We start from the raw sequence: 23,552 nt of genomic DNA on the forward strand, positions 1-23,552 counted from the left end.
CCGGACCCCATGACCCCGGTGGATCGAAATTGGGGCACGATTCCAACCGCTGACCCCGGGCGCTGACCGACCTATTATTACGTAACTCATAACAATCAACAAACAATCAGCTCTATGCTCACGGTATCGAAAAACGTGAGTTCCGATGTCATATTTGATTGTTCCCCGGGATCATTCCTTGGGGGCTTTTCAAATAATTCTTGTATTTAAATATCTTGGCACAAAAAGTATCATTTGTAATATTTTACAGGTAAGAAATCCTAATGAAATATGTTTTCATTAACTTTATATGTCTGTATGTTTCCCCGCAAAAATGCATACAATGAATGCATGTGTAGCGTTCAAAAGCGATGACAAAATAACCCCCGCTGAAGAATGTATTCTTCCAAGGCACGTGTATCTGACAAATGTGTTGATGGGTTTCGTTCTGTGTGCATGTGTGGAATTAAAGTCTACAGAGCTCGAAATGCAGTTTATGTATTACCTAAGCGACCTAATTTTAGAGTGAACTCACGTTGGGGTGCAGACGATATCTGAAAGTGGGGATATGGATGCGGCATAACCAGAAAATAATTAATATTGCGCTATTTCCTTCTCGATGTACTTTCGAGATAGATAACTGCCCTCTTTGCCAGATATCGGGCAAGAAACATCTCGCATTGTACTATCTTGCAGTAGGATGCAATTGTCTGTGTATAAGAACGATAAATCTACAAGAAAGTCTTGAGAATCTTTCTCGCTCTCGAAGGAATCAGACGTGTCTCCGGTCCACGACTAGTCGCTTGCTCGGGAACAAAACTCGGTCACCAGTTCAACTCGTCGGATATCCATCGATATCGAAAAGCTTCGCATCCAGTGCAGCAGCGCACCTGTCGAACATTAAAATCTTTATTTCAGCGGGGAAAGTCAAACAGGGTCTATCAACGCTATTTTGTATACATTGATGAAGACTGAAGGAACTGCCAAGTGTCGTCTGCTACATATAATAACTGCCAGGACTTTAACGGCAAAACACTACCAACAGTCGGTGATCCTTGTTTAATTCTGTTGTGTCTGGTGTTTTTAGAGTTCAAAACTGGTGAGTTTTCATGGCATCGCAATTGAATTGCATTTCTTTGAATCTAGACTCATTGTCAAGAAGATATACACAATCGGTATACAATGTCTGAAACTAAAATTAGACCTAGAATCTATGGTTCTACCTCCCGGCTTCCACTTCGATCCCTGGTAAAGTTTCAAGGCAGAAGTAGATCAAAGTATGCAAGCTAGGTCAGGAAGCTCCGCCGGGGAAATCTCTATATTCTGTCGAGATCTATTGCCTGACAAACTCACCTGAAATATCTTGCTTAGATCTTGATTTGATTTTGCAATTAACACAATACATAAAGTTTTATCGGCAAATAACACAATAATTTTAGCCATATTAACTCGAATTAGATCTAGTAAGAACTTGGGTTAATCCATGGACCTACAGAGTCGGCACAGAGTAGTACAGGTCCATGGTTAATAATCTAACATTAAAATTTTCAGCGAGGATTCTTAATCTGATTTTGATATGTTACTTGTATTGTAGTACTACTAGTAGCTAGGCCTAGGCCCTATATATATCACCAAACTTTGTTTTTGGCCTATTTAACATTTACAGATTCGTTAAACAGTAGCCCATATCCTTAAAAGCTTAAAGCAGAGCAACGTAACCGTATGTAAGGGTCAAGAATTATTTAGTAAAATCCCGAATAAAATTTAATTGTTAATTATTTTTACTGAAGAATTATGGGGCTTAATATATTATTTATTTATTCATAGACTTCTATTCATATTCCACAAATCCTCAAAGTAGCCTACATTTCATAATAAATCATTCACAATGATAAGATAGGCCTATATCAATTACCGGTACTGCATATTAAACACTTGCATGGTTGAAACTTACCAATAAAATGAAAAAAAGAGGAGGGGCGTACTGAAAAGCAAAAGTTTGTAAGATATTATAGGCCTAATTATATTATAAATTGTTATTTAATTGATGTCATTTTTCGTGGCATTGGAAATTGAACTTGAAACTTGATTACTTATGTTGATACATGTCATGATTTTATTTGAAAAAAAATAGAGTTTTACTTTTTTTTTTTTAAACGCGCCTTTTCGAGGTGGGATGCGCTGATCAATGCTGAGCTTTATGAATTTTTAGTAACATTGGTAATACCACCTGTTACTCTATTTTTAATAATAATTGTTCATAAATCTTCCGATAATGACATGATCACTTTTTAACTTATTACCTTGGATTTTGAGGGGTATTTCTCGGGCCTTTGGGATCCACCCACTAACAGATCTTTGGTGAAGGAATTGCGATGTGCCGGGGCGATGTACTAGTGGATCGCATCGTCTGCGAATGTCCAATCTGCATTGCACTGCGTGTAACGACCATAGACGACCTATTCCGTCTTAAAATCTAGAGCATGCATGTCGCGTGGCTCGTGCACGTGAGGACGGTTTTAGAAGGTCAACAATAAATACAGTCTCGTATCTCGTAGGCTTTACTCGGCAATTAAGCTTGCGGATTCCCTAAATCCAAGAGATTTTGTGTAGTATATTACAAAAATTTAATATCATTAGACTATCAAGCTATGATTGTATTTTTACTGTAGTCATTATTGTCCCCTGGCATTGTTTATAGCAAAGCAATTTTTTTTTTTTATGTTGATGAGCGAATTTGCCTGATCGATGTAGACTAGTTTGATTTCTTAATTCTCGGTCACAGCACTGAAATACATTGCACGTTACGTAACATGAACACCTACATGTTGGCTTGTGCATGGCTGACTGCTTCTACTTTTAACATGGAAGTTGGAACAGACCAGAGCTGAGGTCGAGGTCAGTCAGTGCTTGCATGCAGTAGTATGTATGGTTTTCGCCTTTATTTTTGAAAAGTCTTAATTATAGGAAACCAAAACCAAAGAAGAGAAGCAATATGTTATTGGAAATAGTAAAACAAGAGGAACAATTTTAAACAAGTTTCATCAAAATCGGTTATGAGATAGGCAACTTCATGGACGTTTAAAAAGTCTTGTTATATTAACTTGGTTGTCACTTGATTGTATATAATCATGTGATATATTTCATTTTGTTTTTATTATTAATAGAATGATTTTTATTCTCTTTCAATTTGTTATTGTAATGTATGGTGACCCCTTATTATTTCTGTGGGGTCTCCGAGCCATCTATGTAACTGTTAATATACCACTAGACCCCTCTAGTATTTGGTTTTTTTTTCTTTGGGTTTTTTTTTTTTTGGGGGGGGTGTTACTTTGTGAATCTGTTAATCTTGTTTTGTTTATACTTATGGTTGAATAAATGACTTCAAATTATTGTCTAGCTGAAAAGAAAGGGGCCTAATCATAAATTTGCACTCAATGGCTGGTGTGCCTGTTGAAACAAGTTTCAATACAATACTTTATCCGTAATATTTATTTTGTAATTATCTATGTTACTGTTTGAATATTTTTTTTTGTCATTAATTATTACCTTGTAATACATCGCAATTCGGCCTTAGCCGCGATGATGTCTTGATTTTATTAATAAACCATTTATCTATCTATCATCTTCAAATTTATTTACTATTGAATTGCAATTGATTGCAAATATTTTCTTGAAGAGAACATATCCCAAAGCATTAGTTGAGCGGGAGTAACTGTTAGAAAGTGATGCAAAGTAGCCCTTAAAAACAAAACATAATTCCCTGAATCCGAGAGGCAAAGTTAAAGTACATCGTGATCTTGCATTCCTTTTTTAAAACCTGGCTTTCCACTTGATCATTTTCAATATCAGTTTTTATTTCCTCATACAATAGACCCTATCATTTGGTATTGTGTAGGGCATGACTTCATCTCTCAGACAGCTAGCTCTCCCTGAAAAGCACTGTCATACATGTATTACTAGTAGTTGGAAATTCAGACAGCCACCATCATAGAAAATTTAGTTTACTGCTACAGTTGGTGTGTCGCTATGTGAGATAATGTGTTTACATGTAACAGCCCAACTCCTGATGAAATGGAGAATATTTATCAATCTCTTTAATGTTGGCCATTCAACTTAAAATTGAACTGGGTGATTGAATTGAAAGAATATTTATAAAGTAAATTTACCTAGAAAGAAGGATTTTGAAATATATTTTGCTTTTTTATGTATTAAATACAAAACACTTATTAGATTTGGCATATGACATATTCCTTATTCAGTGGTAGGGTGCTAGGCATTTTTTTATGAATTTAGGCCTACATATTGATCAGTACAGATAAGATCAGAATTTATTTGATCTTCCTGTAGAAATATAATGGATGTTCATATCCTTTGAAACACATATAGATAAATGCAATCATGTGGTATAAGGAATAACTGTCAAAACCCTCAAAATGACGTATATATTTCGCAGAAGGGCCTATTGAATTAGATTCGCTCTGGGTGAAAATAAAATGGTTGTTTGCATGTCTTTATTTGGATGGCCGCCAACCCGATGGTGTAAATAGTGCTTGCCTATATGAGACTCAGACCTTTGTGGTGTTCCAAGTTCATGGGAAGTTCGTGTGTGCAATTATTGTTGGCCTCTTTTTAGTACAATACACATAGTCTCTTGTATGAGACCCTCTTTACAGGATTTAAAAAATAAATTCTGCAAAATTACAAATGTGAATGTACTGTAGTTAATTTGTTATAAATAGGGGTGGCACTATGTTATTTTGATGGGTAGACTGACATTTGCTCCTGCGACAATTGCTCCTCCGATTATATCTCTGGCCATACAAGCCAAGCTTAGGTGAAGGTTAGGGTTGTGATAGGGTGTTTGGTTTATAATTGTGGAAGGATTAGGGTTATGTATGTGTATGTAGGTTTCAAGGTTTGTCTATGTTTGGATCTTTGGCCTGATCAATGGGCACTGCATGGAGCAAATGTCATATAGAAAGGAGGCAAATCAACACTTATTTTTCACACAAAAAAAAGATCTACATGTCTTTGTTTTCTCTAAACAATATTTCAATTTTTAAAGATTTGACAGATAATGACCAACTTGGTTGAACCAAAAAATGTTAAAACAATGAAAATTCCACATGTTAAGGGAGGAGTAAAACTTTGATTCACAAGACAATGAGAAAATTGAAATGGAATAAAAAAATTGTGAGTAGGTGATGCCATCAGTCTCCTAATTCGCATATAGAACGAGATGTGCTTATAACTGTTTTTGTGAAATTAAGTGAAACTTTTAAATGTCATAAGTTTCTTATTTTACATCTGAATGTCATGAAACTTTCAGGGTGTCGTATTTTTCTCTGTTTATATTCAAGTCAATTTTTTGTTGAGGTGGACTTGTCCTTTAAGAGATGATAATCATCTAATTCAATAATCTCAAGCCTCTAGCCCACTATGTCTAAACCTCCAGGCAGTGAAATTAATTTGAAATAAGATTGGATGCAACATAAACTGTGCAAGTCTGGAAAAGATTAAATGTAGTTCCTGCTTATGGCAACGGGGAAACAATATCAAGAATCGAAGGGGCCATGTTTTGCCATATGGAGAAACTAGGGCAGTTCATTTCTGTCTTGCACTTGGACTTGAGTCAAAAGTTGAAGCCTTGCTGTTTTGCGCTTGCTTGCTTGCTCAGTATTACAACCTTCCATGTTTTATTTTCAAGAGCAGGAAAACCTTGTGTGTTTAGGGGGTAGGGGAAAAATGAACTACACTACCAATATATAAACTGTTCCCTGGATTAGAATAGATATGAGCCTGTATTATGGTGACCGTTTTTGAAAGTCACTGTTTAACCATGGAGCTATTAACTTTACTATTGATATTGGGCAACCAATCCTGTTACTTTTTATTAGTTGAATGCAAATGATTACAGTGTATATAATTAATGGTCATGAATATGGCCTACTTAAGTTACGTAAAATTTGTATTGCCTATTTGAATCTTACAACACTATCTTGTGTTTGTGGTCATTTTGGTGTATCTTAATTCAGTCTACATGGATTATAATTCCACCATGTTCTCTTTTATATTTTGATAGGGAGATGAGCCTTTTTGTGAGGACAGTGGTCTTTCTATCTTTACTTTAGCTCTCTCTCTCTCTGTTTGTTCTTTGTTCTCTAAACCTTGCTCTTGGATATAACAGATTTTTCGTCCCAGATCATGAACTTGCCAACGAGAATGGTGCCATAGTACACCTAGCTGTGCTAAATTGCCAAGAATTGGGTCGGGTTCAATCTCCAAATGCTAGCCAGGCTGATAAATGGGTCAACAGAGTTGAATTTTGGAGGAGCTGTTTTTGTCGCGGATGCATGCTGTAGCAGCGATCCCCGCTTGCTCCAAATATCGCTTTCGTGGCTTCAGTGCCCTTAACACACATGCGCAATGGGTGAGCCCAATTTAATTTATTTGAGCCTTGCCATTGCCATTTCTCTGTAACTAGGTCAAGTAACCTGCAATAGCGCAGTACAATGTAGGTCTCCTATTAGCGCTTTTTCAAAGGTCATGCAGACCTGGAATCGAAGGTTTCATTCGTTTACCTTCTTTTTATGGGGTTAATTATTGTTTCAGCTTCGTTCCGGTATTTTAAGACAGCAGTAAGTACCTGATAAGTGCTGGGTTGTAACTTCAGGGGTAATGGCTCATTATGGTGAACATAAAATTAAGTATGGTATATGATTCAAATCAAAATAAAGACGGTGAAACATATATAAAATAGTCATCTAGCAAACCTCTTTTTGTTCTTCAATTTCTTTTTTTTGGTCTATCTTTTTGACAGTGCAGGCTCATGTACAGTATACCCAGTTGTTGTGTGTCCGGACAGGTTGTGTGTCCGGACGATCAATTTTAGAAAGTAATTTGGAAAAATTTACAAGCGAAGTTTCATCAATTTTTAGTACATAGTGTTAGGAAATATTACAGAGAACAAAATAGAAGATGATTACAACTATTGAATTCATATTTTTAGTGTAATTAATCCAAAGACAAAAAAGAAGGCTTAAAAAATATAAAGTGTCCGGACACCCGACTCCCCATCCTACATGTATAACTGTATACCTTCATAATACTGTCAAAAAAATGAAGAGTTGTATCACTACAAGAAATGCTGAAAATAAGAGATTGTGTGTGATTGGATTGAGTTTAGATCTAAGACTAGCTAGCACTAGTGAATCAGGTGTATAGGCCCTACAGATCTTTGTCATTGAATTCGGTTGAAACCATTTTCAAGAGATTTGTCATCACTCCTTGCTGAACTGCAATCTCTGGGTCCACTTATTGCTCTACTGATTGACATGTAATCTTGACTTTGTTTGGTTGATGGCTATTTCTATTTTGGCCGAAGGTGGGTCGGGTCAATGCAGTCATACTTCCACAAATAGAGGCCGAGCTTGGAGGCATGTTGATGTCCTTTATTTCTTTACATCACTCCTTGTCTTTCTCTTCTTCTTTCCTCTTCTCTTCATTTTTCTGTTCTTTCTCTCCCTACCTTTTTGTTATCTTTTTTTTTTGCTTCTTCCTGGTACATGTATGTTTGCCAAATGAATACACCCGTCCACACGTCTCTTTAATATGAACCAGATATTTGTAGGTACACTGTATGCTTAAATAAGTGTTAATATTGTTTGAAATGAATATTTTTCATTTATATCCTATTTCACTTTTCATAAAAACAAAAAAAAATTTCTTAATATTCTGATTCTTTTTCACTATTTTTCCTCTTTTAATATAGGTCTTTACGATTATGTATTTCTCATCCCATTTGGCCCTATTTCTCTCTCGAGCCCCCTCTCTGTCTTCATCCACTACTAGTATTTTCTTTCTGTTAATTTCATTCCTTCTTCCTTCCTTCTGCTTTCTTCGAAAGAAGGTCGGTTCAAGTATACTTGACATTATTCTATGGCATAGGTCACACGTACTTGGCCCTGAAACTCTGACGAAAAATGGAACTCGCAAAGTTAGGCAAATATGCAGTAGTCTACACTGCGGGACTTTGTTTCACTATCTCTCTCATCCCACATTCAGTCTTGAATCACTGCACGAGCTGATTAATTCCAGGGAGATATGATTATAAATGAGCACTGGAATGAAAGAAGTCCGCATTTTGATAGTTGATTTTGTTTGCCCAAACAGTCCTGATCCCAATCAATGAATACCAATGAATACAAACTATTTTGGGTGTTTCCTTTGGACTTTGTCTCTTCAGTGAGTATATTTTCACATCTATTTTGCTTTCTGTTTGAATTATAAATCAATCAAATATTAGAGATTATGAAACATGAAAAGTTCAGTGGGCTGTTGTGTACCAAATAAAGACATTCTTTTTTTCAAAAACCGCTACATGCGTTTTACCCAAAGTTATTTCTTTCCCCTTCAGAAGGAACTTTGTATTTCAGTTTTGATGGTATGTGGAAATACAATACCACATGTCAGTCAGTGTTCAATGATTTAAATGAATAGTAAAATGAAAAAGTTACAAAAATGAATTCAATAATCACTTCAATGTATTTACCTAAACCTGAATAGGCAATATTTATTTGAGTGATTTATAGTACAGTATGTATCAATAATAGGTTTTTATCAGTGCTCCCAAAGGGGAAACCCCTTGAAAGAAAAAGACCGTGACTTAATCTGCTGTACACATCAATAGAAGGAGTTGTACTGACATTGTCTCTTTACGCTCTTTCATTAACCTCTGGTACAATAGGTGGTTTCAGACCGCCTCGAAGTTCGCCAGTTCCAGGTATTCTCTGATCGGGAAATTTACCCCGATCAGAAAATACCAGGTATTTTGGCGGTGTGAAAGCAAACTACGCGTAATATCCCCGAAAGAAAATACCCGATAAATAGTAGGTACTTGGCGAAATTACGAGAACTTTCGCGGGGATTTTTCCAAGGTCGTGGGTATTTTGGCGGTCTGAAAGCAAATTACGGGAACTTTTAGCCCAGCGTGTCGTTGGGTGCGGCGCCGTGCATGGGTTGCTGCTGGGCTAGTGATTTCGAATTTCGCGCCTTGCTGCTTATCAGACCATACTGCGCATGCTCGTAACTTCAGGAACTTATCCCGAAGGGTATGTTTCAGGGCGGTGTGAATGCAGGAATAATTAATGGGTATTTTTCAGCCTAAAAAAGTTCTCGTAATTTAACGGGGATTCTTGTGATCGAGGCGGTTTGAAACCACCTATTGGCCTAATTATCTAAAATATTAATTATTGCATTTATTGTATCATTCTCCCTGACAAAGTAGGTTATTACAACAGTTCCAGGTGTATTTTCCTTTAAATTGAAATTCAAATGGACTGACTATTCAAAAGAAGACAATTCTATATAAAGGAATGTTCACTCTGTTGACAAAGAGTTGTAATAATAGAAAAAAAAGGGAGAAACATTGGTGAAGGTTTGAGGGAAATGCATCAAAGATGCATCAAAAGTTACTAGATTTTTATTTGTGATGTCATATGCAAGCAGCTTCCCTACATGTATGTACAGTGTATGTGTAGTAAAAAAAAATGGAATGTCATTTTCTCAAACAATTGCAAATGGTTTTAGTGTACCTTCAGTATTATTTCAAACCTGCTCCTGAAAGAAAAAAAGAATAGTCATCATGAACCATCCATGAATTGAAATGTAGGCATTTCATTTTACATAACATATGGGCTGACTGCTTGTATATGAAGTCACAAATTAAAAAATATTAATATTCTCATAATTTTTTAAATATTCAATGGATTTTCCTCAAACCACCATTATTACTTATTATTTTTTCTAGTATTTTTACATTACATTTTACAACTTTACTTTTTTCAGGATGAACGTTCCCTTTAAAAGAAATGAAGAACCCAACCACACAAGTAGCTAAATAGCATCATATAGAACAAAAGTCAGCTCATGGGAAAAGATGTGATTTTGAATTATTAATACAACAAATAATGTTTATTCAGAGATGTCAATTATTTCAAAGCAAGCACCCTATGTGCCAGATCCCAATTAATAGGATACTGTTAATTTGTGAATCATGTGTGTGTGCACGTTTATTTAAGTAACATCGTCGTGACTTAATATAATTTTGTGGTATGACGGAATACATCAATTCTTCCATATTCATTGTCTCTTTGTTTTTTGCTCATCGAATTTGGGCAGGTGAAGCCTGTGACACCCTATAACCACCGAACTCAAGTTCGTCTCGGTCATTCTAAATACATGCACATTACATAATCCTGCTTGGATATTGTTTTAACCTCGAGGTACATGTTAGATAACCCTTCTGTGACGAGTGTTCAACTCTCTTTGTCCACAATCCAGTATTCATATGAGGTAGAGTATTGTGGATGTGATGAATTAATCCTCATTGATTGAATTAACTATGACGGAGATGAAGAGGGAGGGGGAGGTCAAGCCATTTGATGAAACAGATCAAGTGCTCTTTCTTGTCACCTGCAGCCATTGTCATTAAAGGATTCAGCTTCAGTTGATCATTATCATCTCTTAATCTGGTGTGAGGGAAAGTGAAATAGTGAGCTTACAGGAACAAAAGCATGAGAATAAGAACAATAAAGGGGGTAGCGGTGAAAAAAAAACCCTCGCTGGTCTGAATATGATTTATCCCTCAAATTGCAAAAAAAGTCCCCAGAAAATTAAGATAATTAAGAAAACATATGTTGAAGGTAATTAGGCATTCAATTAGGCATATACATTGGTGCTCAAAAGTTAGTGAACCCCACTAGAAAACGAGCATAATGTGTTCAAGCTCTGCCTTATTTCATATATTTTTAATTGTCAAGTGATAAAATATTACATTAAATAAAATGTGTTTTTCTGGGCTTGTTGAACATTGTAGTGTTGTCAACATTCGGCATGGAGGAGTGCATTTTGTTGTCAGGTTCACTAAGTTTTGAGCACAACTGTATACCATATGTAAAATACATTTTAAAACATTACAAACAAGTCAACATTGTATCCATAAACATTATTACATCAAATCAAATGACTATAAAAATGTAAGATATTCAAGTACATAAAACAAGTCAAATAATAAGATACAGAAATATGACGGTGTAATTATTTCAGTAGAATTTGATGAAACTGGTGATTTAGAGATCCAAGGAACTAAAGCAGACAAAATAATCTTTTAACAGGATTTTTTCCTGAGGGGGCTGGGGGAGAACTTATGCTGTGTATACTGTATATTGTACACAATATTCACAAATTTGCTTGAAGACAATAAAAAAAAAATCAAGTGTTTCTAAGCTTGATATTTCAATGTCTCCCTTTGGGAGGGGGGGGGGTGTTAAAATCTTCTCAGAAAACTTTGCATCATTATTTTAAAAAAAATCTTGATTCAATGAGGGTTAGATCAAATATACTTTGCAATGCGTAGGTCCATGAATGCAAGGGTGTGTTCAATGTCGTTTTTCAACTTAAAACGGCAACATGAATCATGACTGAAATCTCAATTAGAAAACACCGAACACGAAAACAATCAGCGGTGCACTGTTCAGTGTAAAAAATATAAAGGTTTTAAATGTTGATCATCTTTAAATTTCCCGCTTCCGTTAGTGCAGCTCTAGTGCGCAGTTTGAACCATCACAAGAAAGGTTAGTTCTGGCACCTGTTTGTGTAGGCTTCCACTGCAAGAGCAAATTTAAAGACATTTCAAAACTCAATTGCGTTCAATGTCGCATTCGCGATGCTCAAGGTCATCAAATTGGAACTGATCACGTTTACAAACGCATCTTTTTTTACGTTTAAATTTTCCTCCAAATCGTGATTTGAAAGACTTTTACTTTTTACGACTGGCAATATAGCACATTTGTCTTTGCCTCTCATTATATCCATGTTTTGTAATCATGATTTATTTTGCCGTTTGAATTTGGAGACCGACAATGAACACACCCCAAGATTGACACAGACACACAACGGGGAGACCCAAGGGGTAACATGCCCTAATCACGTGTGTATGAGTATGCAGACACTCATAATTGGGTCAACCAAGAAGGAGGGACGAAAATACATATAACAGGAGCACGAGAATTTATTTTCAGCATCCTTGTAAACCAGAATGCAACCGTGAAAAGAGAAAATAAATTGACATTTATGGGTTGACTGTGACTCACACCACAGTCCATCATGTAGCCTTGCATGCTCTCGATCATGTACTAAGTAGGTTTTTGAAGGTATCTTCAATGTGCAAACACATTCTCGTTACCAAGACTATGGCGAGGTCAGTGAAAGTGCAGAGTTCATTATTGATCCTACTCTCTATCAACATGGAAACATACAGTGTGATACAAGGCTGGAGGGAATCAACAAGGAAACATGACTGCAATAGGTCTGTATTCACAATGTATGTTCAGGAAAACAGATTATTAAGACAAAAAAAGAAACGGATAGGGAATGCCACATTCTAGCTAGTTCCCCAACATGCTGTTCGTATTTGTCATGCATGTGATTAGGGGCCAACTTCCTTCCTCCATTGTAATGATCAGTCAAATTCGATGACAATAATGTTAAATAAAAGTATGGCTACATATAAACATATGCCGGCCTTGGATTTGTTGATTTCACATTGCCAGAGACATTAATAGATCATGAAATACATACATTAACATCATCTATTTCATTCTTAAGAAGAGCCCCTTCATTGATGTGATACGCACACTAGTGAACATCTTTAATTGAATAAAAACTGATTTTTTTTTTTTATAGAATGATCTGATGCTGTTATTGCTTACTCTGTAAAATCATGTAGAGCGTAAAAGACCTTACCTTTTCCAAATGATTACCTTGCTACTGTAAATTGTGAGTGGGGTTGCAATTGACGCAGAGAAAAAGAGAGGGGAAGGATGTAGTGGGGGGGGGGGCTTACAGATGAATGGGGAGAGTACATTCATTGGAAGGTGGAGAGGGGACAAGAATTGCCCTGCTTTGATCTACAGATGGCAGCATTACATTCTTTTCTCAATTCATTTTATATCCATGGTTGATCTAATCATTGACCTATTACTAGGTCTTATCTTATCAATATATTACTTAATGCACTCTTATTATGGTAGAGTATGGGAACCAAAGACTAGGTTGTGCAATCTTGTATGCCAAAGGAAATGGGTCACACACTTCGAAATGGAAAGGATATCTTGAAGGTCAAGTTCAAGCCTTTCATTGGTCCTAATAACCTGACCCACTTTAACACAGTCTCCAAACACAGACCCTTATCTTGTGTGTTAAAGGATGAATTGGAGAGTGTCTGAACTCTGAGATTGTGGAGACTACAGTGGGTCCCCCTAAATGCCTGCATTTATCATCTCTTTTATGGGTCAGATTTAAGATTTTATAATATGTTTTAAGAAACTTTTTGCAGTTGATACTATATAGGTGTTTTAATTATAAGGTTCAAAAAGCCTTATTAATTGCACAAATTTGTGCGAGTTGAAATTTATGCGTTTGAGCTAGAAATGCATTCATCAAAGGTGTTATAAAACATTTTTACTTCAATCATTCATTTTCAACATGCTTCTGGTTGTTGAGAAAATATACAAGCCACACCATAGCCATGAGCAAAAAAAAAATTTTTTGATTGATAACAATATATCATTGTAAAATGTTTATTGAATTTTGTCTTTAATAGTTACATGTCCCTGCTTCTTATAGTATGATGGCCTACTTTGCCTCAATGGCCACTTCTAGTATGCGTAGATATCTTAATCAGAACCAAGCATCTATTTGTAACTTGATAGGACCTCTCTTTCTCTGTTACTGCTTAGTTTATTTTTTTAAGTTCTTAATGTGTGTTCTCTTGGACAGTTATGAAATACATGTACATTGTATGTATGACATTGACTGATATAATATGCTGTAATGATTCCTTAAATTGATTGCCGCATATGTCCAAGCAACGTGACTTGATCGAGGGAATACAGCTATTTGTCGGTGAAGACGTCAGTCATAAGATGAATCTTGTTGTCATGTTAGCTTCTTGAGGAGCGTCATTAAAAAAAAAATGAAAATCTTCAAATCTTTTCTTTGTGGCTCACATTCAGTCCACGCGAGTATTGGATTTGAAGCCATATAGTTATAAACCAACATTTATTTGTACTTTTTTATTAAAAACATTGAATTGAATTACATTCAAATTGTTTTTGTCATTGTTCCTCTTTTTATTTTTATTTTTTTTACATTTTGTTTTGCATCCACTCTAGATTTTGGAGGAAAGAATCTGATCTCCCTTTTGTTATCAGTATTTCTACTTTCTCTGATATTTTATTTCACAATCCTTTGGGTAATTCTATCCACTTTTTCTTTTTGTTTTACTTTTAGTAAAATGAGAAAGTGGATTATAATGAATATTGATTTGTATCAATACAACTTAGTAATGGATTAATTGAATTCTCTCATTGATTGTGTTGTTACAGGTTGAATGATGATGACGTCGATATCAACCAGTGGGTATGCAGTCTTATGCCGTGTGTGTGGAGACAAAGCCTCCGGGTTCCACTATGGTGTGCATGCATGTGAAGGCTGCAAGGTAAGATGGATTCTAAAGTATTTCATGGATTTGGGGGAAATGCACAAAAATTGATAGTTTTTGTTTGATTGATTGATCAAATTGAAGTCTTGACTAGGCTGTCAAAAATAAAAACATGCAAGGATGGAGTATGAGATACGATGTAGTAATTTCTCTTGAGCAGGGATATGATAGGGACATTGATTTATATTTGCCCCCCCCCCTTTTCCTACCCTTGCCACCAACACAATGTAAAATTACAAAGAAAACTATCAGATAATTTTGTTAATACGGTACCTATTAATTATGATGGATAAATTGATTTTGTATCAACTTTTTCATGTAGCAACATTCCTGCAAATTTCAATTCACAATCAAATATCTTTTTGCGATAGTTGTTTATCTGTCTCATCCATTGATCTGAAATGTGATTGATGGGTAATTCACATTTATCTTTGCTGGTTTCTTTGAACTGATAGGGTTTCTTTCGAAGAAGTATCCAACACAATGTGAAATATCGGGTGTGTAGTAAGGGAGACGAGTGCCTGATCATGAGAATTAATAGGAACAGATGTCAGTACTGTCGTCTCAAGAAGTGCCTTGCAGTCGGGATGTCCAAAGATGGTAAGAAATTAAAACAAGACTTTACTCCTCAAATGCAACTGGAATAAAAAACAATCAAACACAAAACAAAGTATTAACTCATTGGTTAGACTGTGCCCAGAGGACATGTGCTGCCACATAGTCATTTGTGCTCAAGAATGATAGTGACATTCATTCACACTAACCCTTTGTCAGCCCCAGAATTCTGTGCACAGCATAAATGAGGGCCAATTGTAGCAATATTGATGGTGGAGTGAAACAGCCAATCAAATTCAAGTTTTCTTTGGAAGTTGCCATTGATGACTAAGATACAATCAATTCCTAGTCATGTACAGTAGTACCAAAAACATTGTCATGTCACCCTCTCTTGCACTCATAATCAACACCAGACAGTTCAGTGTTTATTGATAAAAATCTTCACATTATTTTGCTCCATTCTTATCATTTTGTAGCTGTCCGACTTGGTAGATGCCCCAAGAAGTGCAAACCCCAGGGTTTGTTGATGCCCTCCCCGCCCCGCTCTCCTGCAGGGGACGGGGACACCAGTGCCCTGGAGGACTCACAGATGAAGACTGAGCAGCTAATACTCAGCATCCATGAGGCACAGAAGAAGACCTTATGGGATTGGGGCATCCTACAGTGTAGGAGTTACAACCTCTTATCGCAGGTGAGATGGTCTGCCTGACATAGCACACATACATGTATTCTGGGATTTTAAGAAGACATTTTATTATTCTTTGATTCAGCTGGGTTCAGCTTGAGGAGGGGGAGAATTCCTGGGTCAAAAGGCCCCGATCCAAGGAGTCCTTCAGCATTCATGTCTTTGTGATTACTGAGGGCAAAAACAATATAACCTTTACCTTAGATATAACCTACTCTTAACCCACTCCCAAGCGCTATCATTGTCTGTGGCCGCAGAACTAAAACAGCATAGCAGATTATCTTTAATATCTGCTTGAGATGAAACATTGATGATTATTATGTTGTTCTTCTATGGTAAACTTCAGAGGGCTCTGCAGCCTCAAAGATGAAGGAATTAAAAAAAAAAATAAAAGTAAATGAAAATTCTGTTGGTGGTACTAATATTGTTGACCTATTTCTCCCATGTCCCAATCAGGTTTCAGATAACAATAACAATAATGGAGACAGCGTAATGGCAACCCGTTCAAAGATCATCAACAACCTCATCACCAACAACTTCACGGCGTCCATCACCCGCATCATCAGCTTTGCCAAACTAGTTCCGGGTTTCCTAACGTTAGACAAGTCAGACCAGATCACGCTACTCAAGCAGGGCTCGCTGGAAATCCTCCTGGTGCGGCTGGCTCACTATCTAAACACTAAAGAAGAGGGCGCCAAACTCATCGAGAGCTGCCAGTCGGCTTGCCAAATGCTGGAGGAGTGCGGCCTGATATCGATCAAGGAGATCATGCTGGATGTGGTCGACTTTGCAGAGAAATTCAAGGCATTGGGTATCGTGACAAGCGAGGTCGGACTCTTCACTGCAATTATCCTCCTCAGTGCAGGTAAATGCTTTTGCTTGTCTTTTTTAAACAGAACTTTAATCTCTTTCCAGAGTTGAGAGTAAGTATAAATGATTTCACTTTGAAGACTAACTAACAAATGAATTAGGAATTCAATTTAGGTTACAAGTATTGATCCAGTGCATTTCAGTGCAAACTGCAGACTTCTATTGGCGTAACTCCCATTATATTCTAATTGATATTTATAAAATTTCAAATTTCAGGTTCAAGAACATTACCCGGTATATTGCTCAAAGAAATTATTAAGATATGATGTTGCAAGAATTCCCTCAAAAGGAATTGAATGAGAGAGTGTACGTATATTTCTTTGCTTCTGTGTGCATCTGGATACATGTACATAATATATTGGTAAATGAAGAAAAAAAAATGCATTTCCTTATGTTGCATAGCTGGGCAAACCTCCAACAATTAGGCCTACAGTGTCATTACATTTGTCATTTGTAATATATTGTCAGAGTATTTGTATTTCTGAGGACTTTGGAAAACACAAAGCAATGGGGTGTTTACTTAATATCGCTATATCAGGCAACCCATGCTCTATTAATCCATTGGTGAAAGAAGTGTGAAGACCTAATTCAACTGATCACTCTGTCGGGATCAACCCATACCCCACTAGCATGCTATTAATTCCTGGTTAAAGTGCAATACCCCACCTTGCTAGATACATGATAGGCAAGGAAAAAGATTGGTTGCTAGAATGCGATGACAGATTGGTAAGGTTAAACCCCTTCTTGAAAGTAGGTCGCTCGTAGTGACTTCACAAAGGGCTTTGCAAGTTCACCTCGAAACTTTTCATTTCCTTTCCTCTTATTTATATCCTCTTATTTCTCTCCTTTTCCACAAATTTTTCTTTCTTTTTCAGCCTTTATTTTCTGCCTCTTTCCTTCATCTAATCCATATCTCTTCCTTTTACTTATTCTCTCTTTCCTCTCATCTCTTTCCATCCATGCTTCTTCTTTCCAAGTTTACCCTTCCATATCTTCTAATCCTAATCCTTCTCTTTTTCTAACATTCCTCTCCTCTTTACCTCTGAATGTTTTTTATTCTGTCTTTCTCTCTTTGTCTTCCACTTCTCTGGATATGTCTTATTTTCCCTTTCTCTATCCCTTATTTTCATTCCAGGATATATCTCAATTTATCTCGTATCTATCCTGTTTCTTGACACCTCCCTGTTTTAATTAGCTTTCTCCTTTCCTTTATATGTCATCTTTGTCTATTTATCTCTCTCTCTCTCTCATAATTATTCACTTCTCCTGTTCTCTTCAGAACATCATTGTCCATATTTAATATATTTATTTACCAATTATTTATTATATTCCTATCTCCTTTCATCATTATCTTTTACTCTCTTTTCCTTTTCTATAAACTAAACTTTCATTTGTGTCTATCTACTGCACTACTACACTATATTTCCCTCTCAATCCAAAATTTGACTCCAATATTCTTGAAAAATTATAGTAAAAAGACGTATTCATACCAAGATAATGGATTTAAATTGAACCTTTGTGTCTGAAAATTGAGCAAAGAAGCGATGATTCATATTAACCTGTATAGTACATAACAAAACGATTGGATGCTGTAATGCCATGATATCAAATCAAAAAGGATTATTAATTCAAGCATAGTTTAGGGATATGCATTGACTGACTGACGCACCATGGTGCACTTGAACTAGAGCTAGAAGTGGGTCATGAAAACAAAACAGAGAAAAAGGGAACAACACGGTACTGTGGGCTTCGTCGATGATTCAATCACTTCTGCTTCCTTTTATAGTCAATTCTAAGGCCACCATAGATCATGAACCCAGGGCAAATGTGTGTCAGTCAGGCCAAATACCACGTCTTGCTGTTCTGATTTTTGCATTATTTAAGGAAAGCAAAAGTTAAAGTCGTCCCTGCCCCTGCCGCAGCGCTTGCTTCTAAAGGTGACTTGCAAACCAGGGTTCCGTGCATTGTTTGGTGAACGGTTGCCAAGATATGCAGTTTTTCTGTTAATTTCAGTTCTATTGTATTTCATTTATGCCCCGAGGATGGGGATGTAGGCCTAATGGTGCAGTGACGCATGATATTTCCATAAAAATGGGCAATTGTTTGCATCATTTACACCGAGAGATGGAAGTTTAACTTCTGCCTCCCCAATTTGAGGATGATATGGGCCAGCAACACACAATTTCCAACTATTTCTTATTGATGCTTTATCCAGGAGTACCAAAATGGTATAATTATCTCTCATCGTTTGCATTTAGAGTTGCTAAGACTTCAATGTCTAAATAACCATTAGCACACACACATATATATCCTTGAGAAGGAATTCACAATCATTTTAATTTCATTTTCATACAGTAAAAATCCTATTGCTCAATAGCAATGAGAAAGTAGGAGGAGACTGATATATGGCCCTCTGTATTACTGTATTTCCATTTGCCCTCCCTGGTATGCCCATGAACTTCCGCCGAGAAGTATGTCATGACAGGACCTACTTTAGCTATTAGGGAGAAAACGTCCTGTGGCCTAGCCATGCTGTGGGCGCTCTGTTTATTTGGGTATGGGTGTATGCGTGTGAGTGTGTGGTCTGTGTCGTCTCTTACACAGACCACATTATCGATTGTTCACCTTACGGTAGAATGGTTAACCTAGATTCTGTTCTAATTCAGATTCAATGCCTTATAAACCTTGAAATATTCAGAGGGAGAGACATTGGATGGTATATCTTAGCAAGAAATACAAATAAAAACAACAGAAGCATCATACATTCGAGGAAAATCTAGTTCATATTGTCATGTTTCGAAGAAGATTTTATTTCAGTGATGAAAAGTGATTAAGAATGAATCAAAGGTTATTTTTGTACATGTAGATAAAAGTTGATCACAAATTTTTTTTTCTTGAAATTTGTTTGAGATTCTGTTCATTATACATTGAAATTTAAACGTTAGATGGGCTAATTTTTATTCTTCAATTATTTTATTCACTTATTCATCAAATATTCAGTAATATAGACAGTATTGTCTAGTGGTTACGATTCTTGTCTTTCAATCTGATGGACGTGGGTTCAAATCCCAGCCATGATATGTTTTCCTTCAGCAAGAAATTTACCCACATTGTGCTGCACTCAACCCAGGTGACATTAATGGGTACCGGGCAGGAATTTATTCCCTAAAATGCATGTTCACTGTAGATATTTACGGCTGCCAAGCTAAAGCTTGGGTAATAATATCCAAGTCCTTTCAAAGCACCTATAGATGTTATAATCATAATGTAATATGCACTATACAAGAACTGTGTATCATTATTTTTACTCATAAGGCCAAAAAAGAAGCCACAACATGTTAAAGCCCCGTATGTTCTGTACCATTTAAAATCATGAAATGGGAAATTGGCAGGGACTGAATCAGGCAAAAGCCTGTAGCTTGGCTTCTCTTTTTATTAGACTATTTTGCAATATTTATATACTTGTATGTTTCATTTCAAAGCCACAATAACTAATATCTTTGTGTGGATTTGGTAATCGATTCAGCTAACAAATTCTCTCATATTTTTCTTTGGCCATTTACAGATCGTCCTGGGCTGAAGTACCCTCATCAGATAGAACCGCTGCAGCTTCAGGTCATACAGGCCCTGCAGTCACAGGTCATGCACAACCATCCCAATGACCGTTCCGTGTTCCCTCGTCTCGTCACCAGACTATCAGACGTCAGACAATTCAGCGTCATCAACTCTGACAAGATGCTCAATATTTTTGATGGGGGAAAATGAGGCACTGCTCCTTAGAACAATCATGTATTAAAGACAGTTGAAAGGAACTTTGTATTAAGAGATAGATGACTGACGGCTCTGTGCGGACTATAGAGGGCAGTGTTTATTGTGGCCATGTCAATCATAAGGACCATCGAGAGAATGAAGAGATAGTGTTTGTAGTGACATAGTTACAGACCACCGTCTGAACATGTGTGTCTCGTCCGATGCTAGGAGGGTTTTCTCATCATATCACCACTTTGTCCCCCATGACTGCAAAGACTCATAATTTTGACAATTTCTTTCCAAGCTGCGCTATGAATGAATATCAATGAGCAACTGAGGGATGTTTCACAAATAGTCAAGTGTGTCTTACCGCCCTGTCACACGGTAAAAAAAAATCGTAATTTGAATGATGATTCCAGAGGAAAATAAGGCTAATGACGAATTTTTAGCACGTGTGAAACCAAACTAGAATCATGAAAGCTAATCACAATCGCAAATTTGAATTCTACTCCGGAGGCGAATTCCAGTTGAGTTTAACTCAAATTACGGTACGAATTTTCCATGTGAAATGTCCGATGATTCTAAAGAAGAATTGCAATCATCATTACAATGATGATTCAATATTCACGTGTGAAAAGGCCCTTAGATTCATGCTTAGATACCAATGCACACATGAAGTGTGGTGGAGTGTGTCCCCTCTAAATGATCTAGATAGTGCGTTGATGTGTCTTATACCACAGACTATCTAAGCACGATTTTTAGTCTGACTTAAATCTTTGTGAAACGCCCCCTGGTTGATAATGTATAAATATTGTTGTTTTCCATTCTGGAATAATGAAAAATATTATATGTTGCACCTCTTGTCACCGATATTGTATGAAAATGCCTTTAGAATTTCAATTTAGTTTTTTTTTTTTGTATAAATGCCAAGTTAATTTTATACCATTTTGGAATTTGGATAATCATGGGGTTATGGTTATATTTGGCCTTGTAAACAATTTTTGTGCTTTTCTTGCTTTTCTATGGATGTTGTCATGTAGGAGTTTTTCACACACTCTATGTTAATATTTCTGTATTCTGGTTGTTGTGGTATTGTTTTCCATGTGTGTGGCTTTCTGTTGCTGCATAATAGTAAGATATATATTATGAAGACCAAAGAAAATCACCTTCTCCCTTGCTGGTATAGCATGTGATCAATAAAGAGGATTAACATTATGCTTTCGATGTAATTCTAGTTCTGGAGTGCTGACCACTGATGGTGAGGGATTTTTTTGTTACTAATGTAAAGTTGAGTGAGTGGTTAGAAAATCATCAATATGTCATTTTGTTAGTACAAAATCACTCAATGTCATTGTTTGCTCTGTTGATCAAAGCATCACTGACTCTATTTTTCACCCTTTTCAACTTTGAACCCTTGTACATCTGGATAAAAGCACCTTGTGTGAATGGGGCCAGTTGTAAACTGTAGTTTCTTTATTATCCATCAATCTATCTAAATGTCTTTCTATCTATCTATCTGTCTATCCATTTATCTTATTGTCTTTTCTTTTGCCAGTTTTCTAGCTCTCTGTCTTCATTTCTGTCTATTTATCCATTATGTATCTCCTACTATCTGTCTATCAATCTTTCAACACATTCTTCTTCCAATGTGTAAATCGAGAGATCATATTGTCCATCTCTTTACTACATGTCCTTAAAGTCTTCAAATTCTATTCATCTCAACTTTTAAATTTCCTCTTTCTATTCAAACTATTTTAACCTTTCAAGAGACGATATACTTTCTTGTTGATTTGTGAAATCTGAGCCTGTGTTCTTCTGCTCCAAACAATCCATTTGACGCTGTTTCCCTAAACTATTTAACAATTATCTCACCCAACATTCCATTGAAAGACATGTAGATAGATTAATATACACACATCCACATGGTATTCACTGAACTTGTTAAATAAATATCTTAAATCATTTGCCTCTCCTGGAAATAATGGCTAATATCAGTTCCCTTTTTTCACTGTAAACCATGGCCCATCGTAATATACTGCATTCTCTATACCCGCTTGCTTGATAAATGACTACTTTTTCCAAATAATTGTCCAAGAAAACAAATGTCTGTAAAAAGCAACAAAGGGTGTTATTTCTAATGACTTAAACAATTTTTGTTACTTTTTAAAGGACAATTAGAGGATTTCAAAATGGAGAAAGATTGTGTCAGTATGACTTTATCCACTCTGCGCACTGTTTTTTTTTTTTACCCTCCACTTACCAATTGTCATGGTTTAGAAAACTCTCTAATACGTCAAGTGTGTGCAATAGAAGTAGTTGATAATGATTATGGTCACTTTAACTTATTCACTATTTTCTTTACAAAGTATTACCATGTTTTGCCCTGCTGCTTCTATTTAAGTACTACTAAGATTAAATGATCAAACAGGGTGCAATATGTATCCAAAAAGGTAAAAGAAAATAACATGAACAAGATTTTATTTAAAGAGGGACGATAAATAATGCAGGTGATGAACTTTTATAAAGTGGAATGTATTTGAAAAATTGTGGTGATATGTAATTTGTGATGACTGCATCATGTTTGGTGACTTTGTGCATAAGTTTTTCAAAAATGCTTTATAGACAGTCCTAAAATATACATACATTGTAACTGTAATGTCGAAAGATATAATAATTTTGTGCACGTTACCTGCGTGATCATATTATGAAATAGTGTAAATTGTATGTTTTCAAAATTGTACAGCAGATTATATGATATTATTAAAATGGCACATAAACAATTTAAGTATAAAATCAATGGCTAACCTTGTTTTTGTGTTCGTTGCTCTGGAAAACTTTGACTTGCATCATATTTCAAGTAAGTAAAATAAAAGATATGTAGCATGAGGGTCGGAATGAAGTTGGTAGGGGGCTTATGGATTTAAATGGAATTTGTCTTTTCTACGAAACAAGGAGAGAGATTCTCTCCCACCACCCCTAAAGATCGTGGTATGACATAATTACAATTTAAATCACATTACCAACAATCAAAGAAAATCACAAATAGGGAAAAGAATGACATGAGACTGACTTAAGATAGAGGGATGATCATAAGTGGTCTTTGAAAAACTGAACCTATCAATAATTTTCTTAAAATAATTTAGATTG

The 23,552-nt window shown here is 36.1% G+C and overlaps 1 protein-coding gene across 2 annotated transcripts; it reads left to right on the forward strand.

Moving 5' to 3' along the window:
• Positions 1-439: 439 nt before the first annotated feature.
• On the forward strand, positions 440-23,198 carry LOC129259021 (nuclear receptor subfamily 1 group D member 2-like). Of its 2 annotated transcripts, XM_064097763.1 has the most exons (7): positions 440-1,078; positions 6,184-6,412; positions 14,430-14,542; positions 15,001-15,145; positions 15,577-15,791; positions 16,242-16,650; positions 20,221-23,198. In XM_064097763.1, the coding sequence occupies exons 3-7, from the start codon at positions 14,435-14,437 to the stop codon at positions 20,418-20,420; spliced, it is 1,077 nt and encodes a 358-aa protein (XP_063953833.1). In that variant the 5' UTR covers positions 440-1,078; positions 6,184-6,412; positions 14,430-14,434; the 3' UTR covers positions 20,421-23,198. The 2 variants fall into 2 exon arrangements, with proteins under 2 accessions (XP_063953833.1, XP_054753267.1); XM_054897292.2 differs by lacking the exons at positions 440-1,078; positions 6,184-6,412 and adding an exon at positions 6,517-6,620.
• Positions 23,199-23,552: the final 354 nt, after the last annotated feature.

The sequence above is a fragment of the Lytechinus pictus genome, chromosome 1, assembly GCF_037042905.1.
Source record: "Lytechinus pictus isolate F3 Inbred chromosome 1, Lp3.0, whole genome shotgun sequence".
Lineage (NCBI taxonomy): Eukaryota > Metazoa > Echinodermata > Echinoidea > Temnopleuroida > Toxopneustidae > Lytechinus > Lytechinus pictus.